The following is a 27867-nucleotide window of genomic DNA, read 5'->3' on the forward strand; positions in this document are numbered from 1 at the left end:
CTTTCATCTAACATGAAAACTATTGATGATTTCCAGTTGCATAATCCCTAATAGATTTCATACAAGTCATTTGCTAATCCAGGCTTGCAACCAAATCTAACAAGAGAACTTCATCCCAGGGGTCTCACTCTCTGTGGTCATGGATGAAAGCATAACACCTAAGGTGGAGAGGACAACTGGAAAACATGTTTTCCAACTTGTGTTTATGTCTTGGATGCTGGGCCTCAGATGCAGAACCACAGGGCTGAGAGTTTTCCATATTCCTACCGGGAAATGCTGAAGGTTGCAATGACAGAAGCTACCAAGAAAAAAAGGCACATATACACATAGACACAAATACAAGACATATATCGCCACCTGATCCCATGGTCTTCACTTGCATCCAGAATTCCAGCTTGGCAGATGCTTCAGTGATGTTCCCTTTGATTTTCACCTTCCTTCTTCTCCAGCTTCCACTCCTTGACACCTCCTTAGAAGGCACTGCCTGCTTTTCTAGTATGAAGCACAGGGCACACATGGATGGAGATGTGATGATTGCTGGGTTCTTCCCTCTCTACACTATGGGAACAGATCGGAGTTACAGTGATGCTTCCCATGATGAAGCAAACAAAGTGTAAGTAATACCTCCATAGTTTCAGTTCCACTTGCTCTTTTGTTCTCAGGATGGGGAATTCCTGAAGAACCTCTGGGGACTCACTACCATGCATTCTGTAACCCATTCCTCCAACCTCTCATCAAGAGATGAGATGCAATAGAAATATCACTTTTATTAGTTGTTTACTATGCTTCAAGTGGATGAGAGGTCTCTATTTTCTTTCTATGTAGCTTCTGCTTTCCACGGTCATGAGCTCTTCACTTTACTCCAGCATTGCTATTCGAATCCTATTGCAACAGAAGGTTATTGTCTATAGCAATGGTTCCCACCTCTTTTCCAGTGCTGTTGTGACAAGGATAGACTGTGAAGTGGCTGGCCACTTTTAGAGGCAGAGATGACAGGATCAGGAATTCTTTCACTGAATTAGAATAGATTTGTAAATGTCCTAATCCTTCATGCCAATCCTAGATATTGTCTTTCTTATGTTCCTCTACTTTTCCACATTCACCTGATTTTCCTTCCCTTGATACTGTAAATCATATTTGAGTATCCTTGTTAGTGCACTTATACAGACACATTGAATGTTAAGGTTGCAGCTGAGAGATGTTTCTCAGCTACTTACCACTAGCAAGGGCTGCTAGTGGAAATCAGAGAAGTCTGGCCTCATTATCCTACGATCTGGTTTATAAAATTTATATGTGTTACAAATTAAAGATCATTATGTTTCATTTATGGAGTATTTGATATAGATAAATTCAGCAGAGCAATTGGATGTCACTGGGAGCAAGAGATGAACTCAATATCACACCAGTAAGTGTTATTTCAAAATTTTTCAATTTTAACTACAATATAGGACTTGAGGTAACTACCTTTTTTCTTACTGTGTTTCTGTATTTCACTTCATGTACTTTGATTGTAGTCACCCACACTATTAGTAACCATTTCTTTTCTTTTTTTTGTCAGTTGTGGGGCTTGAACTCTGGTCTTGGGCGTTATCCTTCAGCTCTTCATCTCAAGGCGAGCACTCTACCGCTTGAGCCACAATGCCACTTCTGGGTTTTTAGTGTTTTATTGGAGATAATAGTCTCATGAACCTTCCTGCCCAGGCTGGCTTTGAACTGTGATCCTCAGATCTCAGCCTCCTGAGTAGCTAGGATTACAGCTGTGAGCCACTGGAGCCCAGCTGTAACCACTTACTATCTTTCATCAAGCGTGCCGTTTCTTCTCCCATATGTGTAATTTCCTCTTTCTCTTTTAGTGTATTTTACTCCTAGATTACACATAAGAGACAGAACAAGGTACTTGCACTTATATTTGCTTACTTTGCATAACAAATGATCTCCATTCATTCTTTTTTGCTGAAGAAAACTTACCTTCATATAAAGACTTATCCTATCCAATTATGTGTTGTTGGACATCCTGGGTAATTCCATAAATTGGATAATTGGTATAAAATGACATCCATGTTTACACATGCGTCTGTATAGAAACCTGAGCACGATATGTTGGAGGTATAGCTAGATATAGATAGATATAGATAGCTATATATGATATAGATATAGATATGTTAGAGAGATAGCTAGAGATAGATATAGGTGTGTCAAATATGAGCTCCATTGTTAATAGTAGAGGTATCTTCATTTTTTATTTCTACATATCTTCACCAAAATTTGTGTGTTTTGAAGATAGCCATTCTGGCTTACACTATAAGGTAATTTAGAATACCTTTGGTTTGCATTGTGCTGATTGCTATAATGGTTCGATATTTTTCCCATATGGATATCCTATTTGTACTTTTTCATTTGAAAAGTCTTTCACTTCTTGTGCCTGTTTCATGGTAGCATTCTTTGTTGTACTGGTGTTTAAATTTCACTGTTAAATTTCACTGTTGTTTTATACTATGATATTAAGCCCTGACAGATGAATAGCTAACAAAGGTTTACAACCATTTATTTGCTTGTGTCTTCACTTCATTAAATGTTTCTTTTGTTGTGCTGAAACTTTCAAACTTTAAAGTTTTTTATTTTGGTGCCAGTACTCTGGTTCAGACAAGAGGATTCTCCCCCTTACTTGATACGTTTACTCAAGGTTGGTGCTTTACCACAAGAGGCATAGCTGCACTTTCACCTTATCGCTGGTTTATTAGAGATAAATCTCACAGTACTTTTCTGTCCAGACTAGCTTTAATATGTGACAATTGCAGATGTGAGTCTCAATGCTTGGCTGGCTGAAACTTTTCAATTTTATGATCACATTTGTAAAGTGTCCTGAGGATAGGATTCTTTGCCTTGTTTATGAAACAAATGATTCTACCACCATAACCAATCCAGAACGTAACTTTTACTATTATTTTATCAAGTATTTGTGCCCTATCAGGAAGTATTCCTGTGCCTGTATCTTGAAAAGTTTCCACTACGACTTTATCTGCAGCAATTTTCCAATCTTCGTTTCCTATTAAAAATTGTGATGAGATTTGACTTTTATCCTTTTGGAGATTATGAAAGGTAAGATCTAACCTAAGCATTTGTCATATGAATACTCAGTTTTCACAGTGCCACCCTTTACTATGGGTGTCAACTTCCAGCAATGTAGGATTGGACAACGACTCTAAGAATCAGAAGAATGTAGTTGATTTAGAGTATTTCTAGGTCTCCTATTATATTGATATATGTTTTTATGAAATTGCATTTTTTATGTTACTATGGATCTCTGCTATAATTGGAAGCAGGTGTCACACTAGTTTTCCCCTCTGCATAACTTTGGCAAATTGTAAATTTTGTATTTTGATAGGAGTTATGGGATTGTCTTTCTTGTTTCTGTGCAGAATGTGGTAGCAATTTGGAAGATGATTGTTTAGATCATTTCAAAAATAATTTCAAGTTCTCTTTCAAAATAACACAAGCTCCAAAAGGGCTGGGTGGATTGTTGGCATGGTAGAGCTGCTGCATAGCAATTGGAAGGCACTGATTTCAAACAACAGCAGTACCAAGGAAAAGTTTGTTATATATGCACACCTATATAACATGTAAATATATTATATGTACATTATACCTTACATTATTTATAATATACATAGTATATATACATTATATTATATTACATAATATACAATATAAATATGTATGCATATATGTGTATATATGCATATATGTATATAAATATTTAATATGTATGTATATGTATTGTGTGTATATAAATATTATATATAAATATGTGTGTGTATATATATATATATATATAGCAGCTGATGGATATTTAGGTTCTATTTCTCAGATTTTTCAATGATAATATAGAGTACATAAGGAATGCAGATGCCTCTTTGCCATACTGATTTTATTACACTGGATAAACAATCACCACTAACATTACTGAATCATGTAGGAGTTCTGATTTGTATTGGATGAAGCACCACACTATTTTCCACAATGGGTGTACCAATGCGCATTACTGTCACTAGAGGGCAGGCATGTACAGTTCCTCTTTTAAACAAGTTTTTTATTGTGAAAATACTGTATAGAGGGGTTACAGTTACATGAGCAAGGTAATGAGTACATTTCTTATACAGCATTGTTGCCTCTTCCTTTGTTTTTCCCCTACCATCCCTTTCGTCCACCTCCTCAACTACCCCCCTAATTGTAAAGTTCATTTTTTGACATAGTGTCTTGTATATCTCATTTTTGCAATGAGCCACCCTGTATCATTCCTTAACTACTCATCAGACCCTTAAGTAATTAAGTCTACCATATATTAGCTATTCCTGCCCTTGTGAGATGATATCTTTCTGTTGTTCTAGTTACCTTTCGCTGATGGTTAAGAAGTTCAAGGCTGTCATCCACACCTTTTGGAGATCTGCATCCTTTTTTCTGTGTGTGTATGTATCTACGTACTGTGACTTGAACTCAGGGTATTGCCCTCTCCCTTTGCTTGTTTGTTCAACAGGTTCCCTGCCCCCTGAGGTATGTCTTAGTTCTGCTTTTGCTGGTAAACTGGAGATAGAGATTTCCAGATTCTTCTGCCTGGGATGGTTTTCAACTAAATTTCTATGATCCCAAATGTATGTAGAAGAATGTGACAGAATGGGGTTGTAATGTGACTGTTTTCAGAATGTTGAGGAACCTCATAATGATATCCATGTTGGTTTCACTAGGTCGCACTCACACCAACAGTGTAAGGTTTTCCCTTTCCTCTGTGTCCTCACCAGCACTCGACACTTTTTTTTCTTCATGATTTTCCTTGTAACTGTGTTGAGATGGCATTTTAGTGTGGATAGTATTTGCATATTAATCATGTTTTAAGATGTCAAACATGCATTCCTATATCAGTTTAAGTGGTATTGCTTCCACTAAGAGTTTACTGTTCAAATTGTTTGCTTATTTTAAATTGGGTTCTTTCATTGTTTGCTATTCAATTTTGACTTCTTTACCAAATCTGAATATTTATCTTTTGTGGACTAGCTAGTGAAGATTTTCCCCCATTGTATGGGTTGCCTCTTGATTCTGGTAATTGTTTCTTCTTAAGAGTAGCAACATAATTCCACATAGTCCCCACTCTTCAACTTTGCTCATGAGGAATAGTCTTCACAGTTTTGTTGCAGTCAGTATTTTGATGAGGATATTTGTCACTATATTGATCATAGTCATTGAATATAATTTTCATTCCTTGTTTTCTCTTCTGCTTTGATATCAGGATACTGTTGGTATCATGTTATGTGCTCTAAGGACTTCCTTCAAAATATTTTCAAAATAAAGTAAGAATAATGGGTCTCAAGTAATATTTACATTTTTTGAAACAATACAGTAGGAAAGTCAGATTGCACTGCTCTTTGATTTGAGGATTTAATTCAATTTCATACAATTTCTTGTTTTAATTCATGTGTCTTCCTATTTCACCTATGTAAGAGTCTCCATATTATTTCTTCTTGATCAAACTTATTGGCGTACAGTTTTCTCAAAGTATATTGATCTTCTGTTTCTGTTTCCGTATCTAAAGCTATTGACTTCAGTCTTCCCTCACTTATTTCATAGTATAAGTAAGGATTTGTTCCTTTTGATTTTGAAGAACATTTTTAGTCTTGATTAGACTTATTGGGCTTATGGAAATATCATTTGATTCTTTTACTTCTACTAAATACTTTGACTCCTACTTATTCTGGGTTTGGTCTTTTGTTTTTCTACTTCCTTAAGATGCAATGGTGGTTCTGTAGTACTGATCTTTGTACAATGGTTGTTAAGTGCATCCTTTTTTTTATTGTGAATATACTGTACAGAGGGGTTACAATTACATGAGCAAGATAATGAGTACATTTCTTATCAAGCATTGTTGACTCCTCCTTTGTTTCTCTTACTATCCCTTCCCATCCCCCTCCTCGCCAAAGTTGTAAAGTTCTTTTTTCATCATAACGTTTTGTACATCTCATTGTTGCAATGGGTCCACCTGTGAACCATCAAAACTGAGGAAATGGATGTGGTTGGAAAAGACAGATGTATCAATGGATGGGGTGGCAGCAGTCAAGATGCAGTACTCATACACTGAGTTATTGAATTGAAACCCTACTCTGCAACTACTTACAATTTCTAATGTTTCATTTTAATGCATGTTTTGCCATATGCATGGATTTGGGTAGTGTTATTTTCCATTTTAATTTGTACCAAAGAGCAGCTTATATGTTGACTTTTCTTCATCCAGTGGTGGTTAAAGTAGTGTAACTTTCATGTATCTATTTTCCCATTTATCTCATTAATTTCTAGCCTCCCGACATGGGTGTCTGAGTGTGTGCTCAACACATTTTTTGAAGTTTTAATGTTTGTATAGTGGCTTATTCTTTTATCTATCCTGGAGAATGGCCAACCAGTCACAAGAATTTGAGTGGAATGTTCTTTAGGTGTATATGAGGTTCATCTGATCTAGGTTCATATTTAACTTGATGCCTCCTTGATTTTGTCTGGATGATTTCACCATTGCTGAAAGTGCTGTTATATAATCTGTAGTTATTCTTGTATTGATGATTGTGACTGTCTCTCTCTCTCTCACAAAATCTACTAGTATTTCCTTTATGTAGTGAAGTGCTTAACAGTGTGTAAATATAAATATAATTGCTATGTTATCTTTCTGGTTCACTCCTCCATCATTGTATTATGAACTTTGTCACATTTAATTGCTTTGATTAATATACATTTGATAAGATGTGTTGTAGATATTCCTGCTTTCTTCTGGCTTCTATTTGCTTGGTCTGCCTTATTCCATCCCTTTCCTTGCAGTCTATGTGTACCCTAAAAGGGGAAGCAGGGAGTGAGGTTTTTGAGATCAATCTAGAGTCTGTACTTTCATCTTTGCAATCAGGCCACATTATGTCTTTTGCTTTTGTTAGTTGTGGGTCTTGACCTCGTGGCCTGCGTGTTGTTCCTGAGCTTTTCTTCTCAAGGCTAGTGTTCTACTACTTTGAGCCAGAGAGCCACTTCTGGTATTCTTGTGATTAACTGGAGATAAGTCTCTTGGATTTTCCTGCCTGGGCTGGCTTCAAACTGTGGTAAGGCAAAATGAACCCCAAGATAAGGACTCAAATGGGTTTTCTTTCTTGCTATTGTTTCTGACATATTTATAAGATTTTTCTTTGTTGCTTTGTATGTCCCTCCCCCACTGTATAACCCTTATTATCACTGTATTTGATGTTGGTATAATTTGTGGAGGGGAAGGGAAAAAACAAATTGTTTAAATAAGGATACAGGTGGACCCATTGATGTACAAGACAAGACATTATGTTGAAAAATGAACTTTACAACTTTGGAGTGGGGAGGAAAGGGGGAAAGGGATAGAGGGAAGATGGGAAGACATGGTAAGGGAAACAAAGGAGGAGGCAACAATGTTTGATATGAAATGTACTCATTATCTTGCCCATATAATTGTAACCCCTCTGTACAGTATTTTCACAATAAAAAAGAAGATTATTCCTGGATGATGCTTGATCAATGACATAAGTATCTGTTTGTTCAATAACTGAAATTTAGATCTCAGTCAGATACAGGTCCACCAATAAATACTTCATTAAGAAAAAAAAACTGAGCCTTAGATCTCAGCCTCTTGAGTAGATAACATTACAGGCATGAGCCAATGGCACCTGGCTTATGTTATGTCTTTTAGATAAATAATTTCAGGTATTTCCATTCCCACTAATTGTTCACAGATCATTTCTCATTATACTATTATTTAACTGAAGCTGCTTTTACAATCTTTCCCTTTCACAGCATTCAGGAGTCAACAAATGCCTCCACTACTTGTGGTTATTTTCAGTATATTACTTTTCATTTCTTCATTATAGGTTTTCATTTTTGATTCATAGGGGGCTTAAATGTATTTAATTATAGCAAATTATTTTGTTTGTTTTTGTTTTTTTATAGCAAATTATTTTGTAATGACAACTATACGTGATAATGAGGATGAGAAGTAAATAAATAAAGAAGAGAAAATGAAAACAAAAACTTGAGGGCAGATTATGATCAAAGTCTATTAAGTGAATGTAAAGGAATATCATAAGAAAGTCTCTTCATACAACTGAACTCACACAAAAACTCTCACTGAATTGTATTTTCTCTACATTTCAAAAATTGGAAGTTCAGTTTTACATTGCCCTATGTTGAATATTAGAAATGTAGTTATGTAGTTCATAATACTTTTCTTCTAAGAAATATGTGTATGGTTTGGCAGTGTACATACAGTATTAGAACATTGTCAGATTGTTTGTATTATCACTCATGAGAAAGTTTTATACATTCTTGTCTTCTTTTCTTTGTCATTTTTTGCATTGAAAAAAATTTCTTTCCTGTTCCTTATAGAAGATATCTAATAGAGATAAATTTCCTTAACTTTGCTTGACAGAAAACATCTTGATCTCTCCTTCACTACTACAGGATATCTTTTCTAAATGCATACATTTGGTGGATACTTTGTATCAGTACCAGCAGCACTGTAAAGGTCCCCTGCTCCTCTGTCCTGATTTGTGTAGATTTTATTGAGAAGTCAGCTGTTAGGGAAACAGGGGCACACTTATGTACTATGATTTCCTTTTCATTTGAGGACTTGACAGGACATAGGACAGGATCATAGGACAGCTTCTTGAAGATGATATGGTGGACAGTTCAACTGACCTTGATCTTCCTAAACTTGGTTTGATTTGTCTGTCTTAGGACTGGAACTCAAGGCCTCGGTGCTGTCGCTGAGCAATTTGGTTAAGGCTATCACTACTACATGAGCCACAGCTCCACTTCCAGTGTTTTGCTAGTTACTTGGAGATCAGTCTTATGGACTTCTCTGTAATGGCTGGCTTTGAAGTGTGATTTTGACATCTCAACCTCCTGAGTATCTAAGATTATACTCAGTGCTGGCACTCTACCACAAGAGCATCAGTTCCACTCTGGATTTTTGGTGTTTAACTGATGATGAGTCTCTTCTTGGCTTTACTGCCCCCCAGCTTGCTTCCCTACTGTGATTCTCAAATCTCAGGTTTCTGAGTGGATAGAATTATAAGTGTGAGACTCTGGTGCCTAGAGGCACAGTTGCCAATTTTTAATAACCTTTTCACACATTCTTTCTTTCTTTCACACATTTAATTTTGCTTTTGTCTTACTCTTCCACATAAGGGTTATTGTTATTATGATTAGTTTTGGCAATACTGGAGTTTGAACTCAGGATCTTCATGCTTTCTCTAATCTATTTTGCTCAAAGTTAGTGCTCTTATCACTTAAGCCACAACTGCACTTCCAGTTTTCTTGTAGGTTAATTGGAGAGAAGCATCTTACAGTCTTTCCTGCCAGGACTTGTTTTTGGAAAGGGTAGATATTTGATGTTCCTACTTCCTGTGTCCTTTCCTTTTCATTTTTTCAGTCTACATATCTTCTGAAGGAAGTAGTGATCATCAAAGCATTTCCCAGCACTGAATTTCACCATGTTGGCATTGAAACAGGGATTTCAGCCTAAGGCTTTATTTTGTTACAACTCTTTTTTCATCCCCCAGTTTGGAGGCTCATTTCTTCATGAGGAGTTTCTTGGAATGTAGTGGAAAAGAATAATATGCGAAACCACTTATTGTTGCATTTTTTCATATATTTTTATTGTAAAAATACTGTACAGGGTGTTACAGTTACATGAGTAGGATAATGAGTAACGTTTCCTTTAGAGCATTTTTACCTCCTCCTTTGTTTTCCCCAACCATCCCTTCTCTCCCCTGTTCCCTAACTCCTCCTCCCCCAGCCCTGAAATTGTAAAGTTTGTTTTCAACATAGTGTTTTGTACATCTCATTGTTACAATAGGTTAACCTGTATCCTTATTGTAGCATTTTGTTATATCCCTTCCAGTCCCCCAAATATAAAAATGTATATACAAGATACAGGACACCGGGGCTGGCAAGGTGGCTCAGTGGTAGACCACTTGCCTTGCATGCATGAGGCCCTGGGTTTGATTCCTCAGCACCACATAAGCAAAAATGAAAAAAGCCGGAAGTGGAGCTCTGGTTCAAGTGGTAGAGTGCTAGCCTTGAGCTGAAGAGCTGAAGGACAGCGCCCAGGCCCAGAGTTCAGGCCCCAAGACCGAACCCTCCCCCCCCCCCAAAAAAAAAGATACAGGGCACTGGAATCAAATACAATGAAAACAGGCATTATACCATGAGGGAAGAACATACAAAAGAAACAAAAGAATCACATAGTGCATTATAAGTACATTAAAAACAATAGCAAGAAAGAAAAAAATCAGTTGTGTCCCTGTATTTGGGTTCATTTCACTTAACATCATCTCATATGGCCATATGTAAATAACTTTTGACCTTTTCTGCTTGTATTAGAAGTGTATTAGTTATTGCAAACGGGGGAAACCATGGAAGTCGGGTGCAGGTGGCTCACACCTGTAATCCTAGCTACTCAGGAGTTTGAGATCTGAGGATTGCAGTTCAAAGGCAGCCTGACAGGAAAGTCCATGAGACTCTTATCTGCAATAAACCACTCGAAAACCGGAAGTGGTGCTGTGACTTAAACGGTAGAACACTTGCCTTGAGCTGAAGAGCACAAGGACAGCGCCCAAGCCCAGAGTTCAAACCCCACGACCGACCAAAATATAAAAATAAAAAACCAACAAGAGAAACCATGGGACTTCTGTTTCTTTGGGCCTGGCTTACTTCACTTAATACAATTTTTTCCAAGTCTTTCCATTTCCTAACAAAGGGGGCAATGTCATTCTTTCTGATGGAGGCATAGAATTACATTGTGTATATATACCACATTTTCTTGACCCATTCATCTACTGAGGGGCATCTGGGTTGGTTCCATATCTTAGCTATGGTAAATAATGCTGCAATAAACATAGTTGTGATGGTAGCTTTAGTATGGTCTTGTTTGTGATCATTGGGGTAAATGCCCAAAAGTAGGATTGGAAGTGGTGCTGTGGCTGAAGTAGTAGAGCACTCGCCATTAGCTGAAGAGAACAGGTAAAGCTCCCAGGCCCAGAGTTCAAGACCCATGACCAACCAAAATAATATACTAGATTTCTTGATTAGAGCCATTCTAAATGGGGTGAGGTGTAATCTCAATGATGTCTTGATTTGCATTTCTTTTATGGCCAGAGAAATTGAGCATTTCTTTATGTGTCTATTGCCCATTCTTGTTTCCTCTTCAGAGAAGTTGCTTTTTAAGTCTTTAGCCCACTTATTTATTGGGCAGTTTTTTTAAGGATTTGTTGTTGGGTGATTTAAATCTTTGAGTTCTAGGTGTATTTTAGATATGAGACCCTTGTCTGTTGTATGGCTAGTTAAGATCTTCTCCTGGTCTGTGAGCTTTCTATTAATCTTGCTAGCTATGTCCTTTGCCATTTAGAAGCTCTGCAGTTTCATGATATCCCATTTGTCAAACTTTTCTTTGATTTCTTGTGTTTCTGGGTCTTTATTAAGAAAATTTTGGCTTGTGCTAAGGAGCCCTAGAATTTCTGCTATTCTTTCCTGTAATGTTTGCAAAGTGTCTGTTTTTATTTGGAGTTTTTGATCAATTTGGTATTGATTCTGGTGCAGGGTGTTAGATAAGGATCTAGTTGTCTACAGGTGTTTAACCAATTTTGCCAGCACCATTTACTGAAAAGGCTGTTTTCATACATTCCAATTTTTAGCTCTCTTGTCAAAGAGTAGGTGGCTATAGGTCTGTGGGTTCAATTTTGTGTCTTCAGTCCTACTCCATTGGTCCTCAGGTATATTCTTGTGCCATCTCCCAATTTGGAGGCTCATCTCTTCATGAAGAGTTTCTTTGAATGTATTGGAAGAGAGTAATATGGGAAACCACGTTCTGTTGCATTTTTAAAACATCTCATTTGCTTTCTTACATACCTGAGAATTAAGATCTCTCTTGAGGCTTCAACTATTTTTTTCTGGTAGCTAGTGCAGAAAGAGTTGTTTGATACATTGCGGCTTCAAGGAAAGCCACAGGGCCTTCCTTAAATGACCCTTGTCTGCATCTGAAAGTTGATCTTAAATTGAGACAGTATCTAAATTGCATGGTCTTTCAGATAACCATGGAACTTAAACTGAGTGGCTCAAAAAGCAAATACTTATTTTTCACACATGTGGTGCTAGTTACCCCAACACTAAAACAAAAGAATATTTGGTGTCTCATGAAGATCCACTCCATGCTTAATTGAAGGTATCCTTTTTTTTTTGGTGGGTTACCAATGAAAGTCAGTAAAATCAAGCTCTTTGCGATTTGATATGGACATCCTCCTATGAATACCTCATAAAAGTTGTAGTTTTTCAATGTATTGAATTTGTGGAGAAACAACAATTGAATTGACCATTGTGATTGCATTGATTTGAAGTTAAGTTTTGGATTATTTTTGATAAATTTCTTATGTCTCCTGTGCAGGTTTGTTTTCAAGTACTATCAGCTTGTCCTGGCCTTGGCTTTTGTTGTTGAAGAAATCAACAAAAACTCCAATCTTTTATACAACATGACTTTGGGATTTGATATCTATAATGCTGATTTCAGAGCTTCATCTGCCTTTGAGAATCCTTTTATTTGGCTTTCTGGGCCGAGAAAGATCCCTAACTACAACTGCATAGGAGAAAGTAAGTTTGTAGCAGTACTTGCAGGCACATCAGGAAAGACATCTGTGCAGATTGGAACACTGCTGGAACTCTACAGATTTCCACAGGTGAAGGGGAGAGGGATGTGTAAGATGTCTGCTTTGCTTCCATTTTCAGATGTTTTAAGATAATGTTATTAAAAGTCATAATATAAAAGCATATGTTATTTTAAAATATCCCAAGCTAAGTACTCCAACATACTGGGTTATCCAGACGCTCACTGTTTCAGAAAAAATGGAAAATGTTAGAGAAAACCATAGGATGACCATGAGCTTAAGGCTTGTTGAATAATTTTGTAGAAAGCAATCAGGAAATGGGAAATGACTAAAATGTGAAGTTATTGAGTAAATAAAGTTAAGCATAGAAAAACAAAATGACTACATTTTCTGTAATCTGTGAAAGTTGAATTTAAAATATGAACATGAAATATATAATCAGTATAAGAACCTATAGGTGGCCAGAAACACATAAAAATGATTAAACTGGCTAAATTATGGTATACATAGAAGTGGATTTCCATGATGTAAGCACTTTGGACAATTACCACTAGGAAATTAAAGGTTTAATGTATGAGGGGTATGATACTAAAAGGAAAATGGAGCAGGTTTGAAAAAAAGAGGAATAATGCCAAGTATAGTCAAAATAGTCAAGTATATATGAACAAGTGAAACAAGGAAACAAGGGAACGAGTAGTGTTGGAATAGATGAAGCAAAATAATGGAAATCATGGGATAATTATCAATAGGCATTCTATACATAATTGACATACTCAATTGAAAAATCATTGTACAATGATTTAAAATAAATTTTAATTTAATTTATAAACTTCAAAAATCAAACCTTTTCTTCTATCCAATACCACCTGTTGCTAAATGTAAATCAAGACTGAGATTGTGATATATAGGAAATTTCTGACTTGTAAACCTCCATTTTTCTTTCCCTTTAGCTTACCTTTGGGGCTTTTGATCCTGTCCTGAGTGACCATGGCAAGTTTCCTTCTCTCTATCAGATGGCCCCAAAGGACACATCTCTAGCCATTGCCATGGTCTTCTTACTGATTCATTTCAGCTGGAACTGGGTAGGGTTATTGATCTCACAAGATGAGAATGGCTTATCGATCCTTTCAGAACTGAGAGAAGCAATGGACAAGAACAGAATCTGTGTAGCCTTTGAGCATGTGATCTCTGGCAGTACTGTGACACAAGTACTTAATATCATGGCAATTCAGAACCAGATTAATAAATCATCAGCAAATGTACTTATCATTTATGGGAGTAAGGAATACCTGTTAGACTTAATGGCATTTTTTGGACAATTCTTAATAACAAGCAAAGTCTGGCTCTTGAATTCACAGTGTGATTTATCCATTGGAAGGAAGTATTTCATGTTAGGCTCATTCCATGTGCCTCTCATTTTTTCATATCACCATGCAGATATTTCTGGATTCACAAATTTTATCAGGGAAGTCAACCCTTCCAAATACCCAGAAGACTTTTACCTTGCTAAGTTGTGGTTTCTCTCTTTTAATTGCTCCCATTTTGAGTCTGACTGTGTAATGTGGGAGAACTGTTCACATGATGCCTCCTTGGAATGGTTGCCTGGACAAATTTTTGATTTGGCCATGTCTGAAGAAAGTTACAATATCTACAATGCTGTGTATGCTGTGGCACAGGCTCTCCATGAGATGCTTCTTCTTGAAACAGAAGAGCCAACAATGAGTAATGGGAGATGGAGGGTGCCTTCTCCTGCACAGGTAACATCTTTTCTTTTCAATTCTATACATGAAAACCAAAGTGAATTTTGATACATTCAAATCTTATCCCAATAGCCCAAGTAAATTCTACTTTTAAAAGTATTTATAAGGTTACTACAAACCTCTGTTTATGTGTTTTTAAATGAAAATACCAGCAGAAACTCGTGTCATGTTCCCATCAATTCCTCAAATGACCTCAATAAACTCACTGCTAATGCTTTTACAATCCATTTTTTCACTAGAATCTGCTTAATAGCAAAGGATACTCTGTTCTTTAGGTACCTCTTATTCCAATGATTTTGTTTCTCAGAAAGTAACTTAATAGACTTGGAAGGATTGGAAAAGATGAAGAAGAATGATGAAGGGGTATCATTGAGATGCCTTGTACTCACATGCTGTCTTTGTATGACACATACAGATAAAAAAGAATCATGGACAATTTCCATGTTTAACTCATTAAGAAATTAAGTGAACTGAGTGTCAATGAGTTACTCCTCAAATCTTAGCTACTCAGGAGGCTGAGATGTGAGTATCATTGTTGGAAGACAGTCCAGGAGGGAAAGTCTCTGAGACTATTATCTCCAATTCACTACAGAAAACGAGAGTGCCTTTGTGGCTCAAAGTGGTAGAGCAGTAGAATTGAGTGAACATGCTGGGAGACAGTGCTTAATATCTGATTTCAAACCCTCTGAGCAACAAAAATAAACATTAATTATTAATTAAATGTACATAAAAACAAATGACCTTGTTTATTCTATACCGACTTAGCTTATAAAATTCCTGGGGTATTGATAAAATTATCAGTTCTGCAAAACTCATGTAGCCAACTGAGAATTGTCTTATTCATCATATGTAGAGATGTTTTCTATTGAAAAAATGCCTTGTAGTAACCAGAATTCAGAAGCATGATTTTTTTAGTTCACTATAAATGCTCCTTGGTGATACTTAATGTGATATATGTTAATTTTGAATGATAAAGTAAGGATTAAATGAATGAGGGGTTTGGTTGAATTCAGGATTCTGTTTCAATTCATGAATTCTCTTCACCATGAGATGATGTATCTCTTGTAGCTGCACCCTTTTCTGAGGAACATTCAGTTTTACAATCCTGCTGGAGACCAAGTGGTTTTGGACGAGGAAAGGAAATTAGAGGCAGAGTATGACATTTTGAATATTTGGAATTTTCCAGAAGGCCTTGAGTTCAAAGTGAAAATTGGGAAGTTTTGTCCATATGCTCCTCATGGTCATCAACTGTCTATATCTAATGATATGATAGAGTGGGACATAGGAACTACCGAGGTGGGTTCAAGATAACACAAATGATTGGAATTCAATATAGTAAGCAAAAAAGAACCCATACATATGATGTCCCTTGTGCTCACTAATCATCCAGTATTTTACATTAAATTAGTTTTAACTTTAAATTGTCTGATTCACTGACTCTTGGATGGAAAGAAATGTACTATTTGGACATTGGTAAATGTTCATTTATCATGAAATCTGTATGTCACCTGTTATAATCATATTTTTCTATTAAAACAAAATACATGAAAAGGCAACCATTTCATAAAGTTGAAAAGTTTATTTTGCACCCTCAGTGGATGTTTCAATCCACCCTTAGTTGACCTGTTATTTAGGCATCCATGGTGAGAGGAATCATGTAAGGAGCCTGTACCAGAGGAAAATTCTGAACTCAAATCAGCTGGAAAACAAATAGGAACATACTAGTTGCCTGGGGTCTAGCATGTTATTAAAACTTTCAATAAGCATTTTACTTCTTGTGTCCATATTTCCATATTTCATAATTCAGTAGGATAAAAGTTATTCTATGAGCCAGGCACAGGTTGCTGATGCCTGTAATCCTAGCTACTAAATGGGCTGAGATCTGAGGATCACGGTTCAAGGTCAGCTTGGGCAGGAAATTCCATGAGACTCTTATCTCTAATATACCACCAGCAAACTGGGAGTGGTGATGTGACAAAAGTGGTAGAGTGTTCTCCTTGAGCTGAATAGCTGAGGTACAGTGCCCAGGCCCAGAGTTCAAGCCCCATGCCCAACAAAAAAAAATGCTATGAATTCAAGGTAGTTCCTGCAGTTGGCCAGAAATATCTTACCCTCAGGAACCACCTCTTAAACGTTCCACAATTCTCAGTAGTAGCATGGCGTGAAGTTGAAGGCTATAGCACAAAAGCCTTTGTGGATTGTGTCAGGAAATCTAAAATAGCATCTAATCAATTGATTGGCTTTAAGTATATGCAATAATTATGCTTAATGGTCAAATGTTTAGGAACAACTATTTTTCTTCAATGTCAGATAATAGTCTGAATAGTTACCAACACATATTTGATTTTCCTCAGACACCTCACTCTGTTTGCAGTGAGAGTTGTGGTCCTGGATTCCGGAAATCCTCTCAGGTGGGAAAGGCTGTCTGTTGCTTTGATTGTACATCTTGCGTGGAAAATGAGATTTCTAATGGGACAGGTGAGTCTCTGACTAAAGTAGAAATTCTCTGTCTCATGGTATTATTCCCCAATGTATCGAAGTCCATGGAAAAAGTTTTGTATTTGGATTACAGACCCCGAGTCTTCCATTTTTCAGTACTTAAATTGTAACAATTGATGATACTGTTCTTTGAAATAATATACCTCATGGCCTTAAATGATGTATGGGATTGATTTTGCTATGACATATTACACATATTTATCTAAAGAAAACTCTTTCTGCGCTACTCAATAATGGATTTTTAAATATTTTTATTGTGGTTTTCAAGTTGTTCTATAGAGGCATTACAGTTACATGAAAAAGGTAAAGAGTACAATTCTTTTTCAACCATATCTCCCCTTCCCTTGTCTCTGCCATTTTCTCCCCTCCCATCACCCACCTACAAGATGTTCAGTTAATTTTCCACATAGTGTCTAGTACGTACCACTGTTGTATGTATTTATCTTTTTGTATTTGTTTCACCTTTTCTGTGCCTCTCTACCCTTCCAAATACAAACTAAATAACAAGACAAAAGGAAAAGAAACAAAAATAGAGCAATAACAGCAACTAAAAAAAGCATGTCTTGTTTCCTTTTCTTGGAATTCATTTCATACTACATTGTTTTCTTTCCTTTTTTTCCTGTTGGTCATGGTGCTTGAACTCTGGGCTTGGGTGCTATCCCTCAGCTCTTCAGCTCAAGGCTAGTGCTCCACCATTTGAGCCATATTTCCACTTCTGGATTTTTCTTCTTATCTGGTGCTGAGGAATCAAACTCAGTGACTCATACATGCAAGACAAGAACTCTACCACTGGGTCACCTTACCAGCCCACAATACTGTTTCCTATCATCATTTACACCTAGCTCTGAGCCTTTTTCAGCCACTCCTATGCATATACTCTTTTGACCTAAGTGAATGTCTAGAGTCTATTTAGCTTCCTAAATGAGGTTAAGTATGCATAACTATTAAAGACAGACTCTCCCTTATCTTCCAAATTATATTTATGACACAAAGAACACATAAACCTCGCATATGTTTATTGGCTTATGCAGAATAGTTCTTGCTATAGAACAAGTGCTTAGAAAGCTGAGTTTGGTTTAAGTATTAGACAGAAGTGTTCTGCACAGCATGACTTTAAATCTAAGAGAGAGCCTTGATTCTCTGTTAGCATTGCTTCCCAGGTGGAAAAGGACACAAATAGAGTGTGATGATTTCAAGAATGTAACACGGGTCTCCTTTTAAAATTCCAAACAAACACATACAGCAATGTAAGCTATATTATTCACAATTTTGAATGGCAGTAGCAGAGTCATGCTCACAGTGCTGAGAGCACATATAATAGCAGCATGTAGAAGTCTGGAAATTATTTTTAGTTCATTTGAATTATGTAAAATGGACTATTTCCAACACGTATTTAAGTATGTCTGAGAGAAAGAATGTCTTCTGAATTCATTACTCTTTCTTTCAGGTATTTTGGCCCAGATTTAGAATACTATTAGAACAGATGATGCTTAGATTTTAGGATAAATAAATGAACTTTTAGAAGTGTACAATTAGCATGTTTCTTTCCTACCTAAGAGTCAGCGAGTAAAAATGAGAATGAAAAAACAAAGAATGTGAGCATAAGGATGAAGTTATGGTATATATAGAAAAGGTGCTAAGACCAGTATCAGGCATTTTTATATTACTTAGTAATATGTCATGTTACTAAGGAGTAACATGTCAGAGTTCCTTTTAAGAGGGGAATTACCAATATACATTGAGGCAAAGGAAGTACTGAAGGAAAACAAATGGTAACTCCCCCTTCTTACTAGATATGGAGCAGTGTATGAAGTGTCCAGATGATGAGTATGCCAACACAGAGAGAAACCAGTGCCTCCCCAAAGCTGCAAGTTTCCTGGCTCATGAAGAACCCATGGGAATGGCCCTGGACTGTGTGGCTCTCTGCTTCTCCACCCTCACTGCTGTTATTCTAGGAGTCTTTGTGATGTATCAAGACACTCCCATTGTGAAAGCCAACAACCTGTGTCTCAGTTACATCCTGCTCACCTCCCTCATGTTCTGTTTCCTCTGTTCCTTGCTCTTTATTGGCTGTCCCAACACAGTCACCTGCATCCTGCAGCAGACCATATTCGGGCTTGTCTTCACTGTGGCTGTTTCCACAGTGTTGGCCAAAACTGTAACTGTGGTTCTGGCTTTCAGGGCCACTTCTCCAGGGAGAAGGATGAGGTGGCTGCTGGTATCACGGGCTCCTAACTTCATCATTCCCATCTGTACCCTCATCCAGGTGACTCTCTGTGGACTCTGGCTGGGAACTTCTCCTCCCTTTGTGGACACAGATGCACACTCTGAACATGGCCACATTATCATCCTGTGCAACAAGGGCTCCCTCACTGCCTTCTACTGTGTCCTAGGATACCTGGGTTCCCTGGCCCTAGCCAGCTTCACTGTGGCTTTTCTGGCCAGGAACCTGCCTGACACCTTCAATGAAGCCAAGTTCCTGACTTTTAGCATGTTCATGTTCTGCTGTGTGTGGCTCACCTTTCTTCCTGTCTACCACAGTGCCAAGGGGAAAGTCATGGTGGCTGTGGAGGTCTTCTCCATCTTGGCCTCCAGTGCAGGGCTCCTGTGCTGCATTTTTGTCCCCAAGTGCTATATCATCTTGATAAGACCAGATAGAAATTCTCTGCATGGCTTAAAGGACAAAATTCACACTGGGAGAAAGAAGCGTTCTTAATATAAAACTCAGGTTTGGATCAAATGCTTAAAATGTCCAAACTAAATCCACACTCTTTCCCATTTCATATTATATTATATTGTGAGAATTTCTTCAAAAGTATGTAGATTTCACTGATTTCTCTAGTAGTATTATAGTCACAAAGTTTAACCAAAGCTGCCTAATTTTGAATTATATTCTGCTTGTTTTAGTTTCTCTCTGATCTGAATCCCAATCATTAATCATTCCCAATATTTTTACACCTGTCAATCTCCTCTATTTTCTTTCCAGTCACTTTGGTATATTTTTAGTTATCCTATATCCTGTCTTTGTATCAGTATTGTTTAGTTCTCTAATAAATTTCATTAAATTTTCCTTTTAATTAAGTTCTAGAATGTTTTTTGTGTGTATGCTGCTCATGGTACTTGAACTTAGCCTGCATACTGACCATTTCTTTCTATCTTTTTTTGTTGGTTTGTGGTTTTGAACTGGGCCTGGTTGCTGTCCTTGTGCTCTTCAGTTCAAATTGAGCATTGTACCACTTGAGCCCCTGTGCCACTTCTGGTTTTATTGTTGTGAATTGGAGATAAGTGTCTCATGGCCTCTCCTGCCTAGGCAGGCTTTGAACTGTGATCCTGAAATCTTAGCCTCTTGAGTAGTTGGGATTATAGATATACACTACTGGTGCCCAGCTTACTATTTCTTAAAAGTCATGTGATACACCTACTTCCAAATTACACAAAAACTTTGTCCATAAGGCAGAGACCCAAAATGTTTTCTCAGACTGACTCCTCTTAGCCTTTCTCCATTGGAACAAATTGTATTGTCTGGACCAACTACTTGAAGGCCAAACTAAATTGTTCATGTGTTTATTTCAAGTGTTGTAACACACCTGGAAAAGTAACTGTGATTATAAAGCTCTGATTTCCAAACCATCTTTTTTTTTTTTGCTAGCAAGCATCCTTCCAATAAAGTTACAAGATACCTCCCAATAGACTTTCCAAGTTTTTAATTTTTGCCTTAAAAATGATAGAATCTTTAGAAACAAAATACTTTGAAACTGAATTAGTAAAATAAATGAAAAATAAGAGAAGAGTCTTTTCCTGGAGATCTGTGAATGTTGACTTACCTTAATTCTGGGGTCAACCATTTCATGGACTGGGAGCTGATCTTGCAACACTTGGTCATCTAATACAATCTTTAATTTATTTTGTATTTTTTATTGTGAAAATACCATACAGAGAGGACACAATTACATGGGCAAGGTAATGAGTATATTTTTTTATCAAGCATTGTTGCAGCCTCCTTTGTTTCCCCTTCCCATCCCTAATACAAGTTTAAAAAAAATAAAGAAGCCTAATCTGGGTGCCAGTGGTTCCTGCCAGTTATCCTAGCTAATCAGGAGACTGTTATCTGAGTATTCCGATTTGAAGCCAGACAAGTCAGGAAAAGTCCATCTCCAATAAGTTTCTCAGAAAAAGCTGCAAGTGGCAGTGTGGCTCAAATGGTGATGTGCTAGCCTTGAGCACCCAGGCCCTCAGTACCAAACCTTAAGACAGGCAAAAACTAAGCCTGGAAAGACTGAGGAAATTTAACAGGTCAGAGAGGACAGTGCTTCTCCTCTCACTCCAACCCCATTCACCTACACATGTGTGTCTCTATTTCCAGGAGTTTAGGAAGTCATTAGCAGCATTAAGAAATGGTCTGGGCATAGAATCTACAAATTACAGATCTGACAAATGATTGATAATAGGATGCCATAAAGCTGTGAAAACTCCACTCCTAAAGAATGAAAATGAGCTTTACAACTTTGGTGGGAGGGTGGGGGGAAATGGGAAGGGAAGGGGAAACAAAGGAGGAGACAACAGTGCTTGAAAAGAAATGTACTCATTACCTTGCCCATGTAATTGTAACCCCTCTGTATGGTATTTTCACAATTTAAAAAAAAGCACAGTGACACCCATCCTAGCTACAGATTTGCAGCCAAAGGACTTTTAGACACAACAGTCCACATCATTTCCACGGCAACGACATCTGCATCCACTTTGCTTTCCAGGGATGACACTGATCTCTTTGTATACAGCCTGATTGTCTTTGAGTTTATTAAAATTCTTCCTCATTAAACAAAGAATGAACACCCAATTAACACACTGGCAAAAGAGCATAAAAGATTTTTTTCAAAACAAGAAGTACAATGACCAATAAATACATGAAGAATTGGTCATTTCCCTGGACATGAAAGAAATATAAGCCAAAATGCATTGAATTTTATCTCACTGCATGCATAATTTACATCACAAAGAACATAAATAACAAATGCTTGTCAGGAAAAGGGAACACTTATACACTGTTTTGGGAATATAAATTCATACAACTTGTGTGAAGATCCGTACAAAGGTTCCTTAAAAAACTAAAATTAGGGCTAGGAAGGTGGCTCAGTGGTAGAGTGTTTGCCTTGCATGCTAGAGACCCTAGGTTCAATTCCTTAGCATAACATAAGCAGAAAAAGCCTGAAGTGGTGCTGTGGCTAAAGTGGTAGAAGAGTTGAGGGACAGCGCACAGGCCCAGAGTTGAGGCCCCACAACAGACAAAACAAACAAACTAACTAAAATTAGGTCTGTGATAAGAGCTGAGGGACATTGCGCAGGCCCAGAGTTCAGGCCCCATGACCGGATCAAAAAAACAAAAAAAAAAGATGGTTTAACTCATCTTGGCTTAGTTTCAGCATGTCAATATTTGCTAGGAAAATGTCTATTTCTGCCAAGTTCTCAAACTTATTAACATAAAGTTTTGAGAAGTATTCCCTTAAAATGTTCTGAATCTTGGTTGTTTCTGTGGTGATGTTTCCAGTCTCATTTCTGAGTTTATTTATTTGGGTGTGTTCTCTTCTTTTTCTGATAAGATTTGCTAAGGGTCTGTCAATTTTGTTAATTTTTTTGAAGAACCAACTCTTTGTTTTGTTGATTCTTTCTATGGTCTTTTTTGGATTCTAATTCATTTAATTCTAATTTAATTTTAATTATTTATTTCCATCTACTGGATTGGGGTTTATCTTGCTGCTCTTTTTCAAGGAGGTCCAGATGTCTCATTAAATTGTTACCTTCAGATCTCTCTAATTTGTTGATGTAGGAACTCAGAGCTATAAACTTGCCTCTGAGTACTGCCTTTGCTGTGTCCCAGAAGAGCTGTAATTTGTATGTTCATTTCTGTTGAATAGAATGAACATTTGAATTTCCTTTCTAATCTCTTCCATGACACACTGGTGATTCAACAGTGTGTTATTCATCCTCCATGTGTTACAGTGCTTTCTTTGGTGGCTTTTGGTGTTGAGTTCTAATTTTATTCTATTGTGGTCTAAGAGAATGCAAGGTATAATTTTAATATTTCTGAATTTGGACAAGTTTGTTTTGTGACCTAAAATGTGGTGTAATTTAGAAAATGTACCATGTGCTGTTGAGAAAACCGTGTATTCTGATGCTGCTGGGTGAAATATTCGGTAGATGTCTGTTAAATCTATTTGAACTATGCAGTTGTTTAGATCTGAGATTTCTCTGTTGAGTTTTTGCTGAGTTGATCTATCTAGTGGGGACAGTGGTGTGTTAAAGTCCCCAACAATTAATGTCTTTGCATCTATGTGAGATTTGAGGGAAAGTAGTGTTTCTTGGAAAAATTTGGGTGCTCTGTTGTTTGGCAAATAGATATTTAGAATTGTAATATCCTCCTGAGGGAGAGATCCCTTAATTAGTATGTAGCGACCTTCTTTATCTCTTCTCACTAATTTTGATTTGAAGTCTATTTTATCTGATATTAGGATTGCAACTCCCACCTGTTTATGGAGGCGGTTTGCTTGGTAGATTTTGTTCCAGCCTTTCACTTTCAAAATGTGTTTGTTTTTATGGTTAAGGTGTGACTCCTGAAGGCAGCAGAGAGAAGGATCTTGCTTCTTAATCCAACTAGACAGTCTATGTTGCTTCATTGTAGCATTAAGTCCGTTTTCAATCTTTTCATTCACCTTGCTTAGCTGTAGTGTTTGTAGAGCTTTTGGGGACCTCTCCTCTGGATTATTCATTATCTGTTCTGTCACCTGATTATCATGAGTGGAAATTGAGATACCCGGACTTGCCATTTTTCTTGTGTTTTTCTGGCTTGTTCTGCCAATTTTGTATGAAAGTAACACCAATTTTTCCTAGATCACTATTTTAAGGCACGCATCAACCAGAGCCCTGTAGTTGCACAGTCAAAATGGCTGCAGATACAATCTAGTTCAAAAGATACAATCTATTAGCATCAAATAACTATGTTATTAATGGGCTATGAACAGCAAAGAGGAATTTGGCAAATCAGAAATTATTAGGTTTAGGGAGAAATGTGGGGAAAAATAGGATTAGAGGGATGTGGAGAGGTAAAAGGAGAATGAAATTAACCAAGTCCTAATCTCAAAGAGGGAAATGGATTGGACAGACTATAAGGGAAGAGAGAAAAAAAGAGACAAGAAAAAATGGAAAAACAAAATTTAAATTTCAAAAGTGAAACTTAAAAATTATCTAAGTTTAATGATGATATTGAGAGAAGAAAGGGATAGGATGAGAGGAGGGGAGGGATTGAAAGGAGACATGAAAAGCTTAAAAATAAAAATTCTTAAAAATTGCTGGGCGCTGGTGGCTCACGCCTGTAATCCTAGCTACTCAGGAGGCTGAGATCTGAGGATCGCGGTTCAAAGCCAGCCCGGGCAGGAGAGACTGTGAGACTCCTATCTCCAATAAACCACCAGAAAACCGGAAGTGGCGCTGTAGCTCAAGTGGTAGAGCGCCCGCCTTGAGCTGAAGAGCTGAGGTACAGCACCCAGGCCCAGAGTTCAAGCCCCACGACCGACAAAAAAAAAAAAAAATTCTTAAAAATTATATTGGTATAAAGATAATACTGCTATTAAAGAATTTAAGCCTAAGAGGTTTTGAATTGAGTAATAAATTTCTGGATTAAGTGTGTACACAATTGGGGATAAAGTCTAATAATCGACAATGGGTATTTATCTGAGGATGAGCAGAACAGCAATTAAGTCACGTAAAAAAGAACGAAAGACTCTCTCTTGCTGTTCTTTTCTAGCTCTATCTCTCTTGCTGTTCTTTTCTATCTCTCTCCAGCTCTCTTGCTGCTCTTTTCTAGCTCTCTCTTTCTCTCTGCTCTAGCTTCTTCCTCTCTTTCCCAGCTCTCTCTCATTCCCAGGCCTTTCCCAGCCACGTGGAGTGCCAACCTTGCCTGGTCCCAGCAGGTCTACTGAATAAACCTACCCCTTACCTGAATACCAAAAAAAAAAAAAAAAAAAAAAAAAAAAAAAGAATGAAAGAGAAGAAAAATGAAAAGAATGAAAAAGAAAAAGGACCAAAAGGTCAGTAGAGATTTTAAAAAGCACACACACACACATATACCTAAAATGAAAATTATAAGAGGAAAAAAATTAATAGAAAACAATTTTTTAAATTAAAAATTTTTAAAGGTGCAAAAAAAGAGTTTTTTGATTTTTTTTTGGGGGGGGGAGGAGCGAGGGGATGGGAAGATCCTGTATCTCCCTTGTGTCTGTAACCAGTCTCTTGGTGGAGTATCTTGTCTGCTTGTGGTGCTTGGTTTTCCTGTGGCTTGATTGGTTTCTTATGTCAGTTTGTTTGAGCAGTCAGAAAAATGCTCCACTTGACCCAGGATTTTGTGATTCTCCTCCCAGGCTAGTTCAATGAGAAGGAGATCTGCTTTGAGTATCACAAAAGAGGGAGATGGCTATTTCCTCTAGTTTGGAGATGCTGTGATGAGCCTAGGTTCTGGGTAGTTGAGGCCTTGCAGCAAATAGTAACTTTTCCCTGAGGGGCTAGATTTTGAGATACAGAGCCCAGCCTGAAGCCATTCAATTGATTGTGTAGGCTGATGTAGGGAGGGGCAGCCTCTGGCTCTGTTACCCAGTGTGAAGAAAGCAGCTCCTAGGGCTGGCCGAGCTTGCTAGGCCTGGGATGGGTGACTTTTCCTTGGGTGGAGCTGAGCTTGGCAGGTCAGGTCAGGTTCCTGTAACCTGCAAAATGACTCTTTTGTTTTCTCCCAAGGCCTGATTTTGAGCTAGCTGGGCCTTTGTCAGTATCGAAGATGGAGATCTCCGGTGGTTGTGGGGTGGAGGGGTGGCCTCCCCTTCTGTTCTCCTTGAGATAGGTCAGGATGTTAGGGTTCTACTCACACTAGAGTCTTGGTTCCTGGGTTGTCTCTGGTCTGGATCTGCAGGATGAAGATATCTGCTTCTTGTCAGTTCTTGCTGGTTGAGTAGAATACACTCACCTGCTGTGTCTAGCTCCTTTGTCCCGGACTCTCTTTGTCACAGCCATAGCTACTGGCAAGTGTTGAGATCTGTCTCCTTGCCTGGATTTTTTCTCTCTGGCCAATCTCTCTGTACTGTGATGGCACACTTGATGTAATTCTCTGGCCTAGGACTGTTAACTGAAACACTAAAACTGCTTTCTATGCAGGAGCTTGTTTGGTCTCCAGCTTCTCCTCTACCATCTTCCTTTGACTCCCTCCATAAGACTCTTATCTCCAATAAACCACTAGAAAACCAGAAGTGGCACAGTGGCTCAAGCAGTAGAGCCCTCGCTTTGAACTGAAGAGTGAAGGACAGTGCCCACGCCCAGAGTTCAAGCATGACCAAAAAACAAAAACAAAAAATAAAAAAAACAAGAAGTCAAAAGGGACAATATATACATAAAAATGCTCTATATCTATGGCCATGAAGGAAAGGCAAAACAAAATGACCCTGAATTTTGTCTCACTCCTGTCAGAATGACTATCATGAAGAATACACATAACAACAAAAGCTAGCTAGAATATGTGGGAAGCCAATACTTATAGACTCTTCATGGAAATGTAAGTTCATGCAACCGTTATAGAAATCAGTATGGAGTTTCTCCAAAGAACTAAAAGTAGATCTCTCATGCCAGCCAAATATGTCATCATATGCTGTATATTCAAAAGAATGTAAGTATAGTTACAATAGTCATAATTGGACACCCAAGTGTGCTGCAGAAATATTCACCATAGCCAAACTATGGAAACAGTTCAGATGCTTTCTAAAATATTATTCACAATCAGAACAGGAATATTTTATTGGTATGATAATGCAGATAACTGATGATTATCAAGTTAAATGAAGTAAGCCAGGTTTAGAAAGATAAAGGTCACATGCTTTTTCTAAAATGTGGAAGCCAGACCTAAAAACAACACACACACACACACACACACACACACACACACACACACACACACACTTAAGAAACCCATATACAAGTAAACATTTTTGTAATTATGGGAATCTTTGAAAAAGTTAGGAGGAAGTGGAGGAGGAAGTAGAATTTTTTATAAAATATGTGCAATAACAAAGTACATATGTGGCTGTAGATGACATAACTAAACTTACTACAATCTATTGGTTAAGAGCTGGAGGAAAGATAAGGAAAGAGGGAGTAATATGTAGAGATATTTAGGTTGAAATGTAATACAAGCAGGTGTCAAATACACAGTGAATCTCTTCTAACAATTAATATACATTAAAATGTAGGACACAAGTGCAGTTGAGATCATATTCAATTATAGGCATTATATAGATGAGGCAGGGGCAGTGAATAGAGATGGAGACGAGAAGGAAGTGGACCAAAGTCAATGTACTTTTTGCACATATATGAAAATGGAAAAATGAAACCAGCTGGAATTCTTTTTTTTTTGGAGTTCATTTTGCTTAGCATCATCTTTTTTTAAAAATTTTATTTTATTTTATTTGAGAACATACTGTACAGAGGGGTTACAATTACATTGGCAGGATAATGCATACACTGAAATTCTTTTAATAAGGGAAGGAGTGGATGAGTGTGACATGGGGAGTTTGAATCTGATCACAGCAAATTGCATGTACATCTAGAAATGTCCAAATGTAATTTTTTCTAAAACTAATATACACTACTAAATAACATAAAAATAAGTGTGAAAGTTCTATTTATTGCAATAAGTATTAAAATGATTAAGATCATGTGCAATCTCATTAGCAAATTTTGTATTCTCACAACAAAGACAGGTTGTTGAAGGCCCCATTATATTTTCAAAAGCATTGAATATAAAGTATGAAAGTTTCTGTGAATCCCATAACACATACTTCCATATTTAGCCCTACTAATAACATGCTGTTCTAGCATGC

At 37.3% G+C, this 27867-nt stretch overlaps 1 protein-coding gene across 1 annotated transcript; it reads left to right on the forward strand.

Annotated features, from left to right (window-relative positions):
* Positions 1–365: 365 nt before the first annotated feature.
* LOC138814240 (vomeronasal type-2 receptor 116-like) lies at positions 366–19673 on the forward strand. Its single transcript, XM_070003252.1, has 8 exons — positions 366–613; positions 2631–2800; positions 2955–3099; positions 12482–12770; positions 13649–14455; positions 15527–15754; positions 16813–16936; positions 18751–19673. Exons 1-8 carry the CDS (start codon positions 366–368, stop codon positions 19671–19673), a joined length of 2934 nt encoding a protein of 977 aa, XP_069859353.1.
* The last annotated feature ends 8194 nt before the right edge of the window (positions 19674–27867 follow it).

The sequence above is a fragment of the Dipodomys merriami genome, unplaced genomic scaffold (genome assembly GCF_024711535.1).
Source record: "Dipodomys merriami isolate MVZ:Mamm:240054 unplaced genomic scaffold, mDipMer1.0.p SCAF_6, whole genome shotgun sequence".
NCBI lineage: Eukaryota > Metazoa > Chordata > Mammalia > Rodentia > Heteromyidae > Dipodomys > Dipodomys merriami.